The following is a 19,900-nucleotide window of genomic DNA, read 5'->3' as shown; positions in this document are numbered from 1 at the left end:
TCAACAATAATATCAAAAAAATTTGGTGTACCGCAAGGTTCAGTCCTGGGACCGCTCCTTTTTGCAATGTATATTAGTGACTTCCATGAATTTAGTTTTGATAAAATACATCACTATGCCGATGATACTCAATTGTATAGTTCATTCAGCTTTGAAGATATTACACCTACTAATGAAAATATTAACAGAAACCTCAAAACCCTATATGATGTATCCTGTGCACATAATGTTACTATCAATCCAAAGAAATCCCAGGTCATATTATTTGGTACCAAAAGTAAAAGAAATATTGTGTGTGAGTCATTGTCGATCCGTGTCAACAATAACATAATACCTTCCGTGAATGAATGTAAAAATCTGGGCTTGTGGTTAGATACAGACATGAGATTCACGAAGCATGTAAGTCATCTGTGTATAACGTCATTCAATGTATTAAGACAACTTTATCCAAGTAGACACCTTTTATCAAAAAGTCTGAAGTTGAATCTCTGTGAAACACTTATTTTTTCAAGATTAGCTTACTGCGATTGTATCTACGGACCCGCCTTACAACAATTAGATGTGATGCGACTCCAGCGAATACAAAATAGTTGTGTCAGATTTTCCTACGGTATCAGAAATTATGATCACATAAGTCCGTCCTTTCGAGATTTTGGTTGGCTTTCACTTAAATATCTAAGAGCAATCCATTTGCTTAGTTTCACGCATATAATTCTTGTTTAGGGATATCTGCCTTACTTACGTGAAAGACTGGTTGCACTATCACACAGTGGCACTTTTCGTAATAGGCATACTTTGCTCATTCCCAGGCATTCCACAACAATATTTACTCGAAGTTTCTCCTACAATGCGGCAAAGTTGTACAATACCATCCCTACAGACTTTAAAGAAAGTTCATTGAGAAACTTTAAAAACAGTTTGAAAGACATGTTTCTCACACGACAGTGATAGGGCACGACATATGCAAAAGATTTTGTCAATTTCTCATATATCTGAATATTATACAAAATAATAAAAATACATTCCAATCGAGGTTAGGTTTAAAAGCAGCTCTCATAGCTGAACTCCATCTATTCATCATTTCTTTGAATTTTATTTGATTTGTACTTCTTATTGTGATGAATAAAGACATATCATCATTATTATTATTATTAAATATAAATTCATTCAGAAACGAACTCATCATACTTTTTTTCAATACATTTTTTTTATCAAAAGTCAGTTTTTTCCTCTTCCAAATTGTCAAGTCTCTTTTCCAGATTTTGTTTGAATAAGTGGTCCTGAAACCGAACCTTGCGTCACCCTTCAATCTCCATAGCTATGTGGAGTGTGGAAACTCTGGAGTGAAATGATTGAGAAGACAATTCGATTGTTTTGGAATGAAAAAATGTATTGTTTATGATATTTTTAGACCACATTCACTGTTCACACATATCTATGGAGAAGCCAAATCATAATAATCATAATAATTTGTGCTGTCGATTTCATTTCACATGCATAAATAATCGAACATTAAGTAGATGAAAAATAGTATATTTTAAAAACATATGACGAACATTGATTTCAGACTCAAAAAGTGAGTATAATATTTCTCCTTATGTTTTACGAAACATAGTCAAAGAAAACATTAAAATTGTAGTTATCATGTCAGAGTTGATACAGAATATTTCGGGAAGTAAAGTAATTGGAAAATATAGTCATTTCTTTCGTCTTTTAACACTTATTGCCATTATAACTAATTAACAAAAAGATAGTCCCAGCTCCAGGATATACAGCTGAATCACCCTCATTTCAAAATTGTGAACAAGCAGGCGTTAAATCCACAATATTATTTCTGTTTCTCTTCTCCGCATTCTTTAATAGGTTTGTAAAGTTCTTTTATCATCACATCTAGGAATTTGTTCCAGGCCTCCAATTCTTCCTGTTGCATGAAAGATAAGGTGTCAACTAGGGCCGTTTTGACGTCCTGAAATCATGAAATAGTGTGAAATTGGTGATTTTTTCTATAGTTACAGTAAATCTATAATGGGTACATTTACCAAAGACAAAAAATGCTTGATGAAAAAAAACTCTATTGATATCAGTTGAGGAATTATGAAAATAAAGCGGAACAGTGAAAGAAAACTAAGAATTTCAATACATGTTTACCAATTCTGCCCAAAAATGAACCAATTCGCAGCAAAAAGTTATTTTACGAACAACTACAGAGACATCGTCATAAATGCGAACTGGATTCATTTGTTAATTTGTAGTTAGTACCTCCATTAAACGATTAAAGGATAATAAACAAAACTAATTTATTAATAACAAAAAACACAACATGTAGAAATCATAGTGAATGTTCAATATGTCTACCTTCAGACATTACGCATACGTCTAGAGATCGGCGCGTTGAGCCTGGAGTCTCTCTGATTACCCTGCACGCATCGATGATGCGGTTTCTGAAGTCCTCTACATCGCGAACAGGAGTACGATAAACAAAATGCTGTAAATGGCCCCAAATAGAGAAATCGAGAGGATTGAGATCCGGAGATCGATCAGGCTAGTTCTGTGGTCCTTCTCGACCTATCCACTGATTTGTATATGTTTCAGTTGAATGCTGACGTACCACTTGACTATAATGGGCGGGAGCCCCATCATGCATAAAAAACATATCCCTTCTGATGCCCAAAGGAACTTCCTCCAGCAGTACTGGATGCACTTTTCTTAAAAATTGAACGTCTGTGAATTCTATCGTCTTCAGAAAGTCACAATTTCTTCTAATCATTTCCAGCATCCAATTGCAAAATTCAAGACGGTTCCGAAAGTCTCGCGGTAACAGTGCCTGTACTCGTTGCAGATGGTAAGGGTATAAGAGTTGTTCCTTTTGAAATTCGAAATACCGTCATATGATCAACATTTAGCTGGAAAGCAATCTTTCTAGTACTGGTAGCAGGTTGTTCTTCAATCAAATTAAGTACTGCTTCCTCAAGCTGTGGTGTTCGTACTTCTCGATGGCGACCACAATCCTGCGTTCTTTTGTCGAATGAACCATATTTTCGTAATCGTTGATGAAGTCGAGCAAATATTCTATGTGAAGGAAGCTGCCGTTGAGGATGCATTTCAGCATATATTCAAGAAGCTTCTAACCCATTCCCCTGCGACAGACCGTAAACGTAATTCATATCAGCCATTTCCTCATTTGTGTATGCCATTTTAATAAAAAGTGAATTATTAAAGTAACAAATTAGGAACAGAACAACAACACACAATTAGTATTAATTCAATTTCGAAAATTCGCAAACTGACAGCGTCATACCAATTCAATTGTCACTATCGCTAATAGCGATCTACTAGATATATTAGTTTCGTATTTTCGCATTTATGACGATGTATCTCTGTTGCTGCGGACTGGTTTATTTTGGGCAAAAAACCCAGGAGACATTTTTTGTTTAGAATGAAACAGGCTATCGGAAATAAATTTTTAAATGGTAAACAAATGATAAGACAAAAAGTTACATTGGAAATAAATTTTAGGAGTTGTGTTTTCCACCTCAATTTCCATGGGGTTAACCAAATAAATTTCTGGCTAAGTGTTTATTTGGTAGTACAAAACGTCAGGTTAATTTCAATATTGTAACTTTTTCAGTGCTTGTGAAAAAAATTGTTATACAAATTTTATGTAACCCCTTTAAGGGGCTGTATCTTAACAAGGGATGCTCCAATGAAATTTCTTTATATGAAAGATCCTACCTTTTTTTCGATGAGGAATCACCTCCTTAAATGTTTTACACTTATTTAGTTACACCCTGTATATCCACGTTCATTAATGAATTGAACACATTTGATATCATTTCTGATCAAAATCTGAATTGTTTATATTATTTACCTTCAGAGCATCGATATCTACACCTCTCGAAGCATGCGCAATTCCTATTCTCTCAGCTAAACTTGAGAATACTGCAGAATCTTCCATTACACCTATCAGTGAACCAATGCTGTACATGACAGAATTACAGTGCGCCTGAAATTTCTTGTTACTTGGTAAGTCGTTCCTGGAAATGTTCCTGAAGGGAAAGGCTTGGTGATACTTCGGTTGGATTTCGAATAACCTGAAAAACAATACAAAAATTGATGATTATTTCAGATGATTACAGTGAAATGTTCATTTCTCTGAGTACCTGAAACGAGGTTACTGATAAGGTAATTGCTGAAAATGGTATTTGTCAATCTTTATGAATTTATACAAGTCGTCTTCAAACCTTTGTGAAACATTTTGGAGTACTCATTTCGCAACTTACGTTGAAGTTCATCCTCGCAGGTACTTAATATGCCTCTTTAAAAAATTTGGAGGACTCAGATCACGTGACCAAGAAGGCCACTCAATTATATCCCTAAGTAATTCATATTGACGAAATAGTTATTTATATTCCACCTAGCCACTTTTATAATCTACTAACTATAATCTTCAAACCGTTTGGAGTACCTACGAGCACGAACCTCATTGTTCGTTCTAGCAGGTTTTTTTTATATACATCTTCAAAACATCAGGAAGACTCAGATCGGGTGTCCGACGAGGCCACCAAGTTGTATCCCTCCGTAATTCATTTCGACAAAATGGTTATTCATATTGCATCTAGCAACTTTTATAAACCTCTAATCCAATTTGATTTTATGACTATGATGAAATCTTCTGTTTTTTCTATTGTTCTGAATGTTAACATGAAAATAATGAAAATGTGTATCATTCCCGAAGTGATTTCAAAAATATAACAATTTTCGAGGTACAATTGGGATATCAGACGTGAAAAGATACAGATTCGTTACACAGAAACTGAAGCACTTTTTTAGACGTGCATTTCGCTAACTGAGTTAGCATCTTCTGTTGATGACTAAAACAGTCTCAGTCATCTATCGGTGATGCTATTTTTTTAGCGAAACACGTGGAAAGGTGACCATAGGTAATCATCCCATCCCATTCATTACCACCATACAGAAGAGAAGCTTTATGTGCAAAATGGATAATTTCATTTGTGATGATACGATTGGCCAAAGTATTATTCCTGGTATAACTTCATTTTGAATTAATTCCTTCAATTTTTTATTTTCACAAAGTTGATAGTATTCCATACGGCTTTTCTGAAACCATAATCACTATGACCACAAGGGTTCAGTTCCTGCTGATCCAACAGTCAAAATACTCGGTTTTCGCTATACTGTGGGTAACAACCGTTGATCCTACATAGTCTTTTTGCGTCGCTTGGTTTCTCTGGTAATCCAATTGAGAGAAACCTCGCCATCATCGTAGTTAGTCAGGGAGCTCTGCTGTCTCTATCACTTTACAACCTATACGTGAGCGACCTCTCTAGGGTCAATCACGTAAAGGTTTCCCTTTACGCCGATAATAGGGCTCTTATCGCCTCTTCCATCGCCTCTTCGTGGGTTATGGGTCGTCTACATGCAACGTGCATCTGGAGTGAATCCAGATAAAACTCAGGTGATAGACTTGGGAAGACATAACGTTTTTCCTCACACAAGGGTAACAATCTCAGGCTGGGATATCGAATGGCAGACCCCAGTCAAGTATCTGGGTCTTCTGATAGATCGTCGGCCCACCTGGGTACACCACATCGAGAACATCAAGGATAGCCAGACTCTATCCTCTGGTTGATAGAAAGTCAAAGGTCAACCTTAGAAATGATGTTTCATTATACAATACGATGTTGAAGCCTATCATTATGTATGCTTCAGGAGCTTGGGGACACCTTGCCCTGACTTATCTTTCTATTCTGGAATGCGGAATGAATGCGGAACGAAGCCATCTTCAGAGATTTGAAGGTATTGACTAAACAGCAGTCTATCCAGTCGAGGAATCAGATAGTTTTCGAGTCAGCGGAAACTCATGAGAACGACCCTTCTTGATTCAGAAGGCCCTGTCACTCAGTTGCAGGAAGGCCCCACGATGTATTGTCGAAGTAACCGGTATTGTGAATAGTTAAAGTTATCGGCGAATTCAAAGGTCAAAAAAACCAATACAAAGAAATGATGACCCTGCGATATAGTCACGTGGACTGAAGAATTGGCGGTTCGTATTAGGTAATTTTTACTAACCGAGTTTTATGATTGGCTGAAGGGTCATAAAATTAAATTTGAAGTCGTATTACGATGACGAATTGAGTGTGGGGATCAAATTCAAATTCATTTATTCGTAATTGCAACAGCAGCCATCTATAAGATGGATATATACGTCATGTTTTACACTCACACACAAATTGACAATACACTTAGAAACCGGTAGTTAACAATAAAAAAAATATAATATACAATAGTGGTACATGTGAATGATCGTTGTGACTGACTCATTCTAACGAGTCATTGAGGAATTCTCTAACCGAATAATATGCTTTTGCCAACATAATTTTTTTAATTGTTTGTTTCTACTTTCTGAAACCCATGTTCTGTATGCTGCTCGGTAGTTTGTTAAAAAACTTAGCTCCGACATATCCTGGACTTTTTTAAAATTTTGTTAATTTATGTTGAGTTACGCTCAATTCATTTGCGGTTCTTGTTGGATTATTATGAAAGGATGAGTTTCTTTTAAATGAATGTATGTTTTCTTTTACATAACTTAATGTTTTATAGATATTTATGCATGGAAAAGTCAATATTCTGTTGTCAATAAATATAGTCTTGCAGCTATCTTTGGATTTCATACTGAACATAAGCGTCAGGATGCGTTTTTGGCAGACAAAAATTCTTTCAGCATTAGTGCAATCTCCCCATAGAATGACGTTGTATGTAAGGTGGCAGAATACTAGTCAATAGTACATGTCCAATAGAACAGCTTTATCCATTGCTTTTAAGTTTCAGTAAAGCAAAGAATCCAGAATTATTTTTTTTGTATGTGTTGTGTTTTTGTATGTGTTGAAGATCGTTGTCCCATATATTGATCTAGGTGGAGTCCTAAGAATTTGGTCGATTCTGAGTTCTGAATTACGGCAAGAGAGGAACTGGGACTGTTTCTTCTGCACTTGATTTGAATATATGCAGTTTTTCCAATGTTCACTATCAAATTATTACTATTGCACCAATTTGTGAAAGAGTTTATGACTTCATTTACAGTATTTTCCAGTTCCTTCAGGGTCTGTGCAGAGGCCACCACCGAAGAATCGTCTGCAAACATTGCGACTTGTCGATTCGTGATATGGTCGGGCATATCATTGACGAATATCAAGGAGAATAGTGGCCCCAACACTGACCCCTGCGGAACCCCGATATCCACAAAGTAGGTTTCAGAACATTCATTTTTTATTTGTACATCGGCCTTTCTTTCATTAAGGTATGACTTCATTACTTCAAGAATTTTTCCTCTCATTCCATTTCTTTCTAGTTTATCTAGAATAAAATTTACTTGCCAGCAAGTAAATTGCTTGCATCAATATTATAATAGACAGATTCCATGAATTCAATTATTGCACTTTCCGTTAATCTCCTCGCGCGGAATGCATGTTGTCGAGATGAGAGAATCTTTTTTCTTTCCAGAAAGTCGACAATTCTTTCATAATAGGTACGTTCAAAAATTTTAGAAATAACATTTAATATTGTCACCTATCTATAGTTGTCCGGTGAAGTATCGCCGTTGTGTCGTCAATGTTCAGTTCAGGAATTGATCGCGATTTGAGAGTTGAAATTCGATATTGGGGCAGTTATAATTAGGTACTTAAAATTTTTGTTATCTGTTTGAAATGTGGCGTCCTTGGACAAGTACTAAAAGTAATGACGAGTGTAATAACAACGCAGTCTTTTTCATGTGAAGTGATTCCAATAGCGATGGTGAACAATGCGAAAAAGAGATACCTACCAATGAATAAGATTCGGGTGCATTTGAATATTGAAACACAGAAAGTATGTTTCAATGTATATAAGAATCTACATCTCAAGTTTGGTTTCGAGGGAAACAATTGCAAGCAACATCAGATTCGACCGAAATTCCTTTCTCAACTATATGTGAAATAGTCAAAAACAAACTTTATGAACGCAAGACGCGATATGATTTGGGAATTACCAAAACCTTCAGATGTTCATCTAATAAAATCATCAATGAAAACAATAAACGACTGTTACAAAAGCAATGAGATTCCTGCAACTGAAATCATTAGAGATAAATTGAATACTTCCGGCCATAACCTGAGTTGCTGTGACGAAACTCTTCAGAATTGGATAGAGAAACTAGGATTCAGATCTAAAATAATAAACAAACGTCAAACAATTGAGGAAAGCAGAATAGTGGAATTGCGTAACAAATACTTAGAACAAATAACTCATATAGACAAGAACAACGGCAAATTTTCTATTTGGACGAAACTTGGTGTGACACGAAAGGGTAGACTGATGGTTCGAGAATGTGTACGCTAACATGCCGGCAAACAAAGGATTGCCACTAATCATTGTGGAGGAAGTGAAGGATGGGTTCCGAATTCTTTGAAATTATGTGGAAAAAAACTTGAGGACTGCAATATTAACTATCATAAGAACATGAAAGCTTATATTTTCGAGGAATGGTTTGAAAACACATTGATCCCAAATTTGGATATGAATAGTGTAATAGTTCTTGACAACGCTTCCTATCATTCCCAACAGCTCATCAAAGTACCGAATAAAAAATCGAGGAAAGATGAAATACAACGTTTGTTAATGGATAACAAACTTGAAGTTTTACAAACAAAAACACTTGAAAAATTGTATGCCCTTGAGAGTATTGCTGAAAAGTATGGACACACCATACTGAGACTTCCCCCCTATTTTCGTGTTTTCAGTCCCATCGAGTTGATATGGAGTTCAGTTGTGAACCATTCGTCCTCCTGACTGATCTCATTTGAAGAACTTCCAACCTGATTTACATGAAGACGACTAAGCTGGATCGTATTTTATGCCTTCGAAATTACGTGAACAACAACATGAGTACCAACTCATACACTGCGTCAACACATTGCCTTTGTTAAAGTCTACCGCAGTAGTAACTGAAACGTCAGTAGATGGAACGTCAGCTTTCACAAAATCCATAAACCTTTCATTATCTCGCGAACTAGTTCATAGAAAATTGTATAATTCTAACATCAAACGGAAGATGAAAGGATTCAGATCATTTCAATTTTTAACAATTCAACTAAACCATAAACATAGATTTTCTCCAACTTAATAATGGACGTCTGTATTGCAAAATCTTCAAGCCTCACTCTTGAAATACAATCAATGGAAAAAATGCAATGAAAGTGATTTCCCATGAAAACCTTTCTGATATACGTCAACTCTTGCTTGGACTCACCTCATGAAAAATTTAACCCCATTTCCAGTCGAGTCTTTCATTACCGTTTCCCATGAATTTTTCAGAAGATATTTGTCCCTAGAGGTGAGTCCTAGCTGCGGGTCTGGATCGTCAGTTCTTCCAGTGTTTCTATATCCCAATAAGCTCATTATCAGGCCCATTTTCGGCTGGTAGCTGGAAAAAATTAAAGGAGATAATTATGTGAGAAAGAATTATCATTGGAAATTGAAACTCGATGAAAATAGTGATGATATTGTCGTTTTCAGAGTGTTAGGAGTAATCAAATGATGTGGTTGTCATCCTGAATCGGCCCTCATAGACATATACAGGGTCAATCAATAAGTCATCTGGGTACATTGCTCTGAAGTGAATCAATATTTTGCTCTTATGATATATCACGTTAGAGGTGCCTGAAAAATTTTCAATATTTTTTTTTACACATTGGATATTTTAGTCGAGAGTAGTTAACCAACATTTCCATTCTTCAATCGAATATCTGATATGCATGTAGAATTGAAACCTTTGTTAGCATCATAAGGAGATGACTGAAACTGTATTTATGGCTATACTGATATTTTCATAAACACCGACGAAGCAGCCTTTCGTTGATGAGAGTCAATAAATACATTTTTAATATTACTAATTGCATTTAATTATTATTGTACCTACAGTCATTTACTATTTTTTACGATACCTCATCTTCACCTGTTCTCTACCCGTAATTATGACGTAAAAAAGTTACTTGGAATGGACCCTTTGTAATTATTCATAGACCGTATTTTTAATTTTTTGATATATCAACTGTCGCTGGCATCTGAAAAGTTATTGTCATGTATCCGTCTCCACAATTTCAAGTTTTCTTACTGATTCTATGGCAAGATTCTTAAGTACTTTGAGATACACTATAGACTTCTCTGTTCTATGTTCCTTGAAACGAGATGTTGCTCTACACTGAGTTTGACCAACATATTTTTTGTCACAATCCTCGAAGCTGCTTTGATGAAATCATTAACTGTTTTGGTTATTTTGTTTTTAGACTTGTCAAAAAGTTATTAGTTTGTGAGAACGCTTTTTTTTAAATGCCTGCGAATTATTTTTTTTACCTGGCACAGCGAAATGAAATGGGTATTTCGTGAAGGAAACAAAAGTTTGTTCGTCCTGTCTCCAGTCAAGACAAAATGAATCGATGTACAACAGAAAACTGAAGAGATCAAAATACCTGATAATCTCAGAACAAGTTGACAACTCTGTTGACTCACCCTGTATATGCCAATATTTTTTACTTCGCAGAGAACACGATTTCTTCTGCTTTTATTCAATATTGATCTATGAGGAATGGCAGTTTCACAATAAATGCACAATTCCTGCGAAATATTTTTATCGATTCAATCTCTTACCGCAAAATATAGAGTTCTAGAAAAGATAGCAAATGCGCTTGAATCGAATAGATTGCACAATACTGTTTGACACAAAACACTAACTTTTATTATGCTGTCGTAACCTCGAGAAGCACGTAAGCGTTTGCTACTGGCCAAATTCGTCGCTTAATTTATTTCAATTAACAATCATTATTTATCGGTAACTCAGATGGTTTGGAGATAATACTTGTGTAAGTCATCAGTTTCCAGATCTCGTTTTTGTTGACATAATAGGGAATCACTCAGGCAGTGGTGTATCTATGAAAGGGTTATCACAGTACTTAATATTTCAATTCTATTTTAAATAATTTCCTCTGAGTCCTCAGAAGCGTGTCCAAGTTTGATGGTTGTTTTTACATTTTCATTTCTTTATTGTTCGAAATCAGAAACCTTTCGAAGCGAGAACAAAATTATTTATATTGTTTGTACAGGCCCTTTTCTAGCTGATTCCACTGGATAACTAATGAGTGACTTTTTTGCTGGTATCTTTTTGGCAACACTGTTTTTGACAAATCAGGCTTGAATCGTGTCTTGTGTCATTGTCAAACTTGTTCAGTTTGGTCTATAATTCAATCATGAATCGACTTACGAATGAACAACGCTTGCAAAGTATTGAATTTTATTACCAAAATTCATGCTCGGTGAAGAAAGTGCATCGTGCACTTCTTCCAGTTTTTGGGTAGTTTCGTCGGCATACTGAGGGAACTATTCGGAAACTTGTGACTAAATTTCGAACCCAGTTTACATTATTGGACATTAAACCACCAACACGCATACGCAGAGTGAGGACCGAAGAAAATATTGCGGCTGTATCCGCCAGTGTTTGTGATGACCGTGAAATGTCGATTCGCCGCCGTTCGCAGCAATTGGGCCTCTGCAGCAATTTTTCGAAAGGATTTGGGTGTAAAACCTTATAAGATACAGCTGGTGCAAGAATTGAAGCCACACGACCTCCCACACTGTCTAAGATTTGGTGAATGGGCCCTGGCAAAGTTGGAGGAAGATCAAAATTTTTATCAAAAAATTGTTTTCAGGCTCATTTCTGGTTGAATAAATACGTTACCAAGTAGAATTGCCGCACCTGGAGTGGAGACTAGCCACAAGAATTGCAAGAGCTACCGATGCATCCCAGAAAAGTCACTGTTTGGTGTGGATTATGGATCTGTGGCATCATCGAGCCGTACTTCTTCAAACACGACAATGGCCGGAACGTTACTGTGAATGGAGAGCGCTACCGTGTGATGATTGACAACTTTTTGTTGCCCAAAATGAAAGAATTGGAGTTTCAACAAGAAGGTGCCAAATGCCACACGGCATGCCAAACAATGGCCCAATTAAGAGCCGCCTTCGGTGAACAGTTTATCTCACGTTTGGAACCCGACCATTGGCCGCCTAGATCGTGTGATTTAACGCCTTTGGATTATTTATTGTCGGGTTATGTTAAGCCTCATGTCTACGGGAATGAACCAGCAACGACTGACGCTCTGGAAGCCAATATTGAAGCATTTATACGTGAAATACTGATCGATATGTTAGAGAGAGGGTGCCAAAATTGGACCTTGTGCATGGACCATCTAAAGCGGAGCCGCGGACAACATTTGCATGGAAAAATATTCAAACATAAAGATTTCATCAATTTTTTCAAATTTTTTGAGTTGTTTTAAAAATCAAGTTCTATACCTCTTAAAAAATCACCCGTTAGAATGATCTCTTTTCAGATTGAGAATATCAATCAAAACTTATCGAATTTCGTTTTTTGACTCTACCGCCTCCTTATAAAAGTGGTGACATGTATGATGAATACTGTAATTTTCCGCGATATTTGGCGATATCACTAGTAATTTCATGGAGTTTGAATAAACAAATTGAATTGAAGGACAATCGCCATTCATAAACATTTACTTTGATACATGATTATAATCACAATGGAGGTTCTGAGAATTATGAAATTAATTTTACTATCCAAGAAACACTTCATTGTGAATTTTCATCAAGTATTTTTTTAAGGACGAAATACAAGCACTACAGAAAAATTCTCAAGGCACTTTGAGGCCGGTGTCTGTGCGGAAGTAGCGTTTCTCGTTGGATTTGACTCGCTGGAGATTATATACATTTGGAAAAACGTTCTCAAGAGTTTTATTTCATATAAATGCAGTGAAGTTCGAGGTGTACTGAGTTGAACTTCAAAACGATGGGCAGCCGCATATTTTTCATATGTACCGCACTTGGTGGAATAAAATAATAATAATAATGATAATCTTTATTTTTCTTTTTGATATGATTTAACACGTATAGAAATCGTCAGGCACATAGAAAATAGCATACGTAATAATAGTAAAAGTAAAATTAATACATGTTATTGAAATAAGACAGTAATTAGTCACGTTTATAATAAAATAGAAATATAAATAGAACTATATAACTTTTATTTATGTATACACGTATGCACAGATACACACACATATACATAATCTACATCGTTCAGGAATTTCTGTTGATAAAAAATCTTTTTAACAGAAATTTAAATTTTCTCAGGCACTCTGTTTCCCTAATCTCTTGTGGAAGATTATTAAAAAGTTTTGGTCCAAGCAGAGTTTTCTGTCACCTTGTACTTATAAAATGGAATATAATATTTATCTTCATTCTGTCCGGTATTAAAGCTGTGCATATTCACATTCAAAGTAGTCTTTTCTATTATTGATATGCTATGCTATGCTATGCTATGCATAAATGCATAGCTCTAAGATAAATAAATTTACTATTATTAAAAGTCTGAAGTGGGAAAAGATATTTCTACATTAATATGCACAAGGTATCCTAGTAATGAGCCGCAGAATACGATATGGGATCCTCCCAAAGGAGGATCCCATATCGTATTCTTGAAGCCACATGAGCATGATATAACATGAGCAATTGTTCACATGTGAGTACTTCTCTGAGCTGTCGAAACACAAAACAAAGAGAATTTAACTTTTCAATCAGATTATTACAGTGAGATTTCCAGTTTACAAAATCATCTTTGTGATGCCTAAAAATTTTGCTTTGTCAGTGTAACTTATTTTTTTATTACCAACACTAACTGTTATATTAAAAATATTCTTCTGAACGTGATGATACCTCATAATATGTGTTTTCCCAGTATTAAAGAAAAGTGAATTAGCGCTACACCGTGAAGTTATATTACTCAATGATCGCCCACACTCCTCAGCAATAATATCATCTGCTTTATTCAAGATCAGTATGGATGTATCATCCGTGTGAATAACAAAGTGTGCATTTTTAGCTGAAGTGTCAATTTCGTTAATATAAAAATAAGAACAGGATGGGCCCAAGTACTGAGCCTTGGGGAACTCCCATATTTATATCAAGACTGTTTGAGTCAGCCGTTCTAGACTGTTCGTCATTAGTCTTAATACTGACATATTATTGACGATTACTCTCAATAGACATTATCCAATCGAAAGAAACACTTCGGATGTAATAGGAATATAGTTTAGGAAATAGAATATCATGCCAACGCAGTAAAACGCCCTGCTGAAATCACAAAAGATTCCAACAGAGCATTCCCCGGCCTCCAAGAAATGAATAACCTTTTTGTAAAATGCTAAGGTGGCACTGTTAAACGACTTCATTTGGCAAAATCCATGTTGATTACTCTCAGTAAATTTCAACATTCGTTCCATAAAAGCATACTCAAAAATTTTTGAAAAGCTAGAAGGCAAGGTAACGGGTCTGTAATTTTCCATTAATAGTTTATTCGATTTTTTATGGATTAGTACGACGTTGCCAAGTGCCAAGTCACTTGAACGCCTCCCTTAAAGTATCTATAAAAAAGAGACAAATCTCCAACTTTCCTTCAATCTTCCAGACTACCAAGGTTGCAAGTGATATTCGTGTCTTCGATCAGGCGGATGACTCCAGCAGCTTCGGGGATGCTTAGGGACGGAGCTAAATACATGTTAACAAGACTCCAAAGAAGGTCTGATCTGAGCGTCATAAAGCATCAACCCAGCTTTCTGGTTCGGAATAGTGTTCCAAGCTTTTGGGATGCAGCCTTTCCAATTCCAGTGACATGATTGTGCCAAGACATATTGGTATCTATTTTAACTCCCAACAAACTAATTGGCTCGGAGACATTTATCTTCTTGGACAAAACCGATGCCTGAGTTTTCGTGACATCGATTCGAATCTGGTTACTTTCTCCCCAATTTGATCCTAAATAAGATATGCAACCTCTTGCTGTAGATAAAGTTGTGCATCCATTGACGGCCACTTGCAGGGAACGTTCTTCCAGAAAACTGAAGAGCCATACACAAAAATGATCCGACAAGCCATAACATCAAGTTTGGCCAGCAAATTCTCATGCCACACTCGGTTATAGGCCTTAGAAATATCAAGCGCTACAGTTCTTGACTTTCCATGTTTCTTGATTGCGTTATTCCAGATATGTGTGACATACGATAGTGTCGCCTGTTGATCTTTGTTTTCGAAAGCCATATCTATGATAGCTCAAGATATTGCTTAGTGATAACATCAAATCCTCAAATATCAATGTCTTTAAAAGTGACACAATATTTTTCTATTGCAAAAAGCATACTGCTCTGTGGATGAGTGTCTCCTTGAATCCTAATTTGATTGTAGGTTATTAACCTTTTTTTATGTATGTTGTATATTTTATATTGATTTTTTTATGTTTGTTCGACCTGTAGAATCAGCCAGTATTTTATGATGATGTTATGTTATATTTTGTCTAATGTGATTGTGAAAGAAAACTGATTCAATAAATATTTGATCGATTGATTGTTTATTGGATATCTATTCCAATGAAATTATCACTATTATTAACTTTTCCATGAACGAAATGAATTACACAGTTGAATTCCCAGCACTTAGGCCACATGTGACCTATTGTACATCCTCCCGAGGAGTTGTCCTCCTAAGTCATCGTCCATCCTGTCCTTTCCAAGAAGGTGGACAGGTCTCTGGGAGACATCTCCTTTATATCGGCAGGTGTAGGCCAAGACTCGCCGAACAGACACTCTCTTATTGAGGATAACTCCGGACATTTGCAGAGGACATGCCTGACAGTTTCATCTTCCTGTTCACACATCCTGCATAGAGGTGTGTCCACTAGTCCTATATTGTGGAGGTGTTTCCTTAGTTGACAGTTGCCAGTCAGAAATCCTACTGTTAGGCGTAGAGTTTTCCTGGTCATCGCCAGATATTTATTCGGCACCAGCTTCCCAGGGTCCCCCAGCTTTGATTTCTTCCCATCTCTTTAGGGATTGAGCATGGGTCTGACGTTTGGCTAGTTCTGCAATTAGGCCGTAGATGTCACTGTCACAGTCCAGCCGCTTCCTTGGCTAAAGAGTCGGCAATGCGATTACCTTTACTCCTGTCGTGCCCTTCAATCCACCTCAGGATGATTTTATTATCTACCGAGGCTTTGGCTAAATCTTGGTGGCACTCTAGTACTAGCCCTGAGGCAACACGTTGTCTATTCAAAGCTAATTGGGCTTGTCTGCTATCAGTGCAGATTGTTATGTTTTTGCCAGAAATTCCTTTCTTGGTTATTTCTTTTGTGGCGATTGAGATATCAGCCAGTTCTGTTTGGACCACGCTGGTATTTTTTCCCATTCCCAACCTAATCCTTAGGCTTAGTAACCGGAGTACACTCCACATCCTAAGCAACATATTTCATTCAAATGAGTATCATTCTGCAATAATCAGAAAACATCAAAGCCATATTTGTTATGCATGGATCAATTTACCTAATTTCCTATGTTTCCGCCATGAATATCGGATATGTTTTATTACATTTGGGATGCATTTTAATACCGTCAAATTGATGAAGCCCAGTTTTGCGTCCTTTATACTGTTTTGGGTATACATGATATAAAATACGAGTGTCTGCGACATTAAATATTTGCAAATTGAAGCAAGGGTACTGAGGGTTGATTCTGATATTAATCTGGGGGTAAATATCATTTTTGAATATATTTTCAGAAATACTGAACACAAGAAAGGATGCAAATTGGAAATTCAAGTTTATTTATGATAGTTTTGAGAAAAGCATACAAAACTATCTCTTGGATATCAGCAAAAATTTAATTTGAAAAGCCTTCTAATTTTTTTCCAAGCTATGATGAATAACTCTACATTTGAAATTGTTTGAGAAAATAATTGGAATTTGACAGCAAATGTAAGCTACGTTACTAGTGTATTTCGATTATATTTTATCTCAATGGATGCACAAATAAGAAGCAAATAACTCCCTGGATTTGCGATAAATTTGCTTGTATCGAACAAGGTGGTTTTAATAATGCCGCATTACGGTCTGTTCAAACGAAGAAGATACACAGCTAGAGGAGAATCGAACAAGAGCAAGATTGAACTTCACCGCATGAAATCCTCCTCAGGGTCGAGACCATTTAATGAACATTCCAGATGGAAATATTTTCTCTGCAGTTGAGCATTCGAATAAGGTATCGTGGACTTTTGAGAATAATGGGAAGTAACGAGAAATAACGGGAAGACGATTAGTTATCGTAGAAAAATTATAAAAGATTGTTGAAAAGAATGAAGTTACTGAGAAAGAGAGGTTCCCCAACGTTTACCTGTTATATATGCAATTTCAATATCTCGTTTATTCAAAAATGAAGCCACTTTTCCTGTTGTTTGTCCAAAATATGTTGAAGCTCTATATTTTGATTCGATCAATAGAAAAATCGTCTCCAATCGCTTTTTCGTAGATTTTTTTGAAACGTTTTTGTCTATGAATTCATCTTTCAATCCTCTGTTTTTTGCAATTTGCTTAATGATATTGGGTTGAATTGAAGGGGTTATATTTTTAGAAGTGATTAATTTTTGGGAAAGAAAGTTTTTGGCTGTCTACTACTCCCTCTTGATACAAAAAAAAAGGATGAGGGAATCTTCCAAAGAAAGGAATTTGAAAATAAGTAATTCTATACATGGATGTGTAGATCATGCAAAGAAGTAACTTTCAGACACAAACTGAAAGAAAGTCCTCCTGAAACAGCTACTTTCATATGAACATTGAATTACACGAAAGAAAAAAAATTCTTTCGAAACAAATACTTCTATATGAACACTGAATTATACAGAAGATACTTTTCTCTACTCAGTTTGTATTTCAAACATTCGTTGTGGAATAAAAATCAGATATCATTCACACGAGTTCTACTTATGTGCGTTCACAAATGTGTGCCTCTTCATCTTCCTCATCTACTCCGGCACATGAATTATGCGCCCAACCGTGGCACACGCCGCAGATGACCCAACCTTCGGTTGTATCTGAGTATAAGTACCCACAATAGATGCAAGCACAGTCATCATCCTATTATTGTGATGAACTATCTTCCGATTCAGTTTCTTTTTTGCACTTTTTGGTTTGACGCTTTTTCTGCAGGTTTTCCTTGTCAGTTGTCTTTTTTAATCTTCTTTGCAGTCTTTTTTCCAGGTTTCTTTATTTGTTTTTTACCTTTTTCAGTCACTTGATTATCAGTACATAGAAAATGTTATTTTAATCACAAGGGCGGGGCAAAACGGGATAGTATCCCATTATGCCGCGATCATCTTGCCCCGATCCACACGTAGGTAAAAAAGATGACGCAATTCTAACCTCAAACTTTACCGGCGAAAAAATCTGGTTTGAATTTAATGTTTTGGACTACTATTATAAGCTCGGGATTGAAATAATACATCAACACAGGTACTTACATGTCTGTACATCAGTTTTTGAATCAAATATCGCGTAAAAACACTTGCAATATAACTTTTTTCTCTCTGCAACGCAAAAACGAGTTCTAACCTGTTCGCTCTGTTTGGACACACTAACGGAGAGTGAAGTTCGTGCAAATGGCGCTGTCGCCGCTCCGAACACGATTACTATTCACGCACACAAGCTTACTTCCCGTGTTGCCCCGAACTTCATCTTACCCCGGTCTCCCCTATACATCGTATATACCAGTTTGAACGAATGTTTGAAATACTATTCATTATATAGAATACAATAGAATAGTAGCTATTGTAGACGAGTTTGATATATCAGTGGTGAATGGTGAAGCTACCGTGTAGCGAAATGTGCCTTGAATGAAGTTTATATTGTGAAAATTGGATAATTATTATCATTATCAATAGAGGTTCAGTTGAAAGTGGTTTCGGACGTTCTGAAACACTTCAAAAGTGATGTTTTAACTTTCAGCAATAAAGCCTCAACGTGAATTATCCTGTCATGCTGCTTGGGTTCTGTAAGTTATAGTCTTCAAGCAACAACATAAATGTATAACAAACCTGAATCCGGCGATCTTGCGGGCCACACCTCTGTTTGTTGAAAACGTCCAAAAATCACTACCAATCTGAAATTGACTGTGGCTCACAACAATTGCACCTTTGAGGTATTCCCAACTCTCAAACTACGATTACTGAAATGCGATTTTCATTGGGAAGAGTTGGTGATTGATTTGTTTTCTCTTTACTCACAAGAATTTTCAAATGCTCAAAAATCTGCACCAGAATCGTTAAACGCAAATAACTGACTAATAGAGATACTCATAACAAAACATGTTTATCTCTAGACTATAGAAGAATCTTAATGCGTCTTTGTTTTTGTTCGGCCTTGGCAGAAAACGTTTGTGACTGTAATATTTTGTTGGTAAACTTCCTGAAACAACATTGGTATGCATCAGATGTGATACACTGTGTTATTCGAATGTAATTAGGCTTGAATATGTTCAAAACTCGATAGATTTCCGGTATATAAATCACTGCAATTGTTTGTTATATACTTCTGAAGGAGTCAATTATTGATGTTTGTTTTTTGAAGAGACAAACTGTTGAGAAATACTTCCCAACGACCGTACATACTACGGGTCTTTGTCACTGAAATCCAGACAAAATTGATTCGTGATCTATAACAACTCATAGGTGTCGTTTCTACTGGAGCAATACTACTGTAGATTAAAGCAAGACGAAGAAATTGCAACCGGAATACAAGAAATTGAAAAAGATACTGAAGAATGCGAGTCACCACCGCAAAAGAGATCAAAGAGATCATCAAGAAAAAAAATAGAGGAAGCAAACAAAAATTGTCAATTTTAAATCTGTAATAAATTAATAAAATTATATAAATTATACTTCATCTTATAACTACTTGTAG

At 36.1% G+C, this 19,900-nt stretch overlaps 1 protein-coding gene across 5 annotated transcripts in view; it reads right to left on the bottom strand.

The window, feature by feature from the left end:
- Positions 1-1,517: 1,517 nt before the first annotated feature.
- Positions 1,518-19,900, bottom strand: part of LOC111518327 (uncharacterized) — a 55,412-nt gene continuing 37,029 nt past the window's right edge. The window contains exons 1-4 of one of the 5 annotated variants that reach the window (XM_074176472.1): positions 19,036-19,259; positions 9,305-9,478; positions 3,869-4,091; positions 1,518-1,966 (exon numbers count right to left, since the gene is read on the bottom strand). In XM_074176472.1, the coding sequence (XP_074032573.1) occupies positions 1,829-1,966; positions 3,869-4,091; positions 9,305-9,465 (522 nt within the window). In that variant the 5' untranslated portion in view covers positions 9,466-9,478; positions 19,036-19,259 and the 3' untranslated portion in view covers positions 1,518-1,828. Of the gene's footprint in view, positions 1,967-3,868; positions 4,092-9,304; positions 9,479-10,563; positions 10,908-19,035; positions 19,260-19,900 lie in introns of those variants that run through there. The other 4 variants (XM_074176473.1, XM_074176470.1, XM_074176471.1 and 1 more) reach the window with 4 other exon arrangements.

This window comes from Leptinotarsa decemlineata, unplaced genomic scaffold (genome assembly GCF_025532065.1).
Source record: "Leptinotarsa decemlineata unplaced genomic scaffold, Ldec_3_MD MMD2_tig00001719_RagTag_RagTag, whole genome shotgun sequence".
Taxonomy (NCBI): Eukaryota; Metazoa; Arthropoda; class Insecta; order Coleoptera; family Chrysomelidae; genus Leptinotarsa; species Leptinotarsa decemlineata.
The sequence above is the reverse complement of the archived record's forward strand: the minus strand, read 5'-3'. Positions and strand labels throughout refer to the sequence as shown.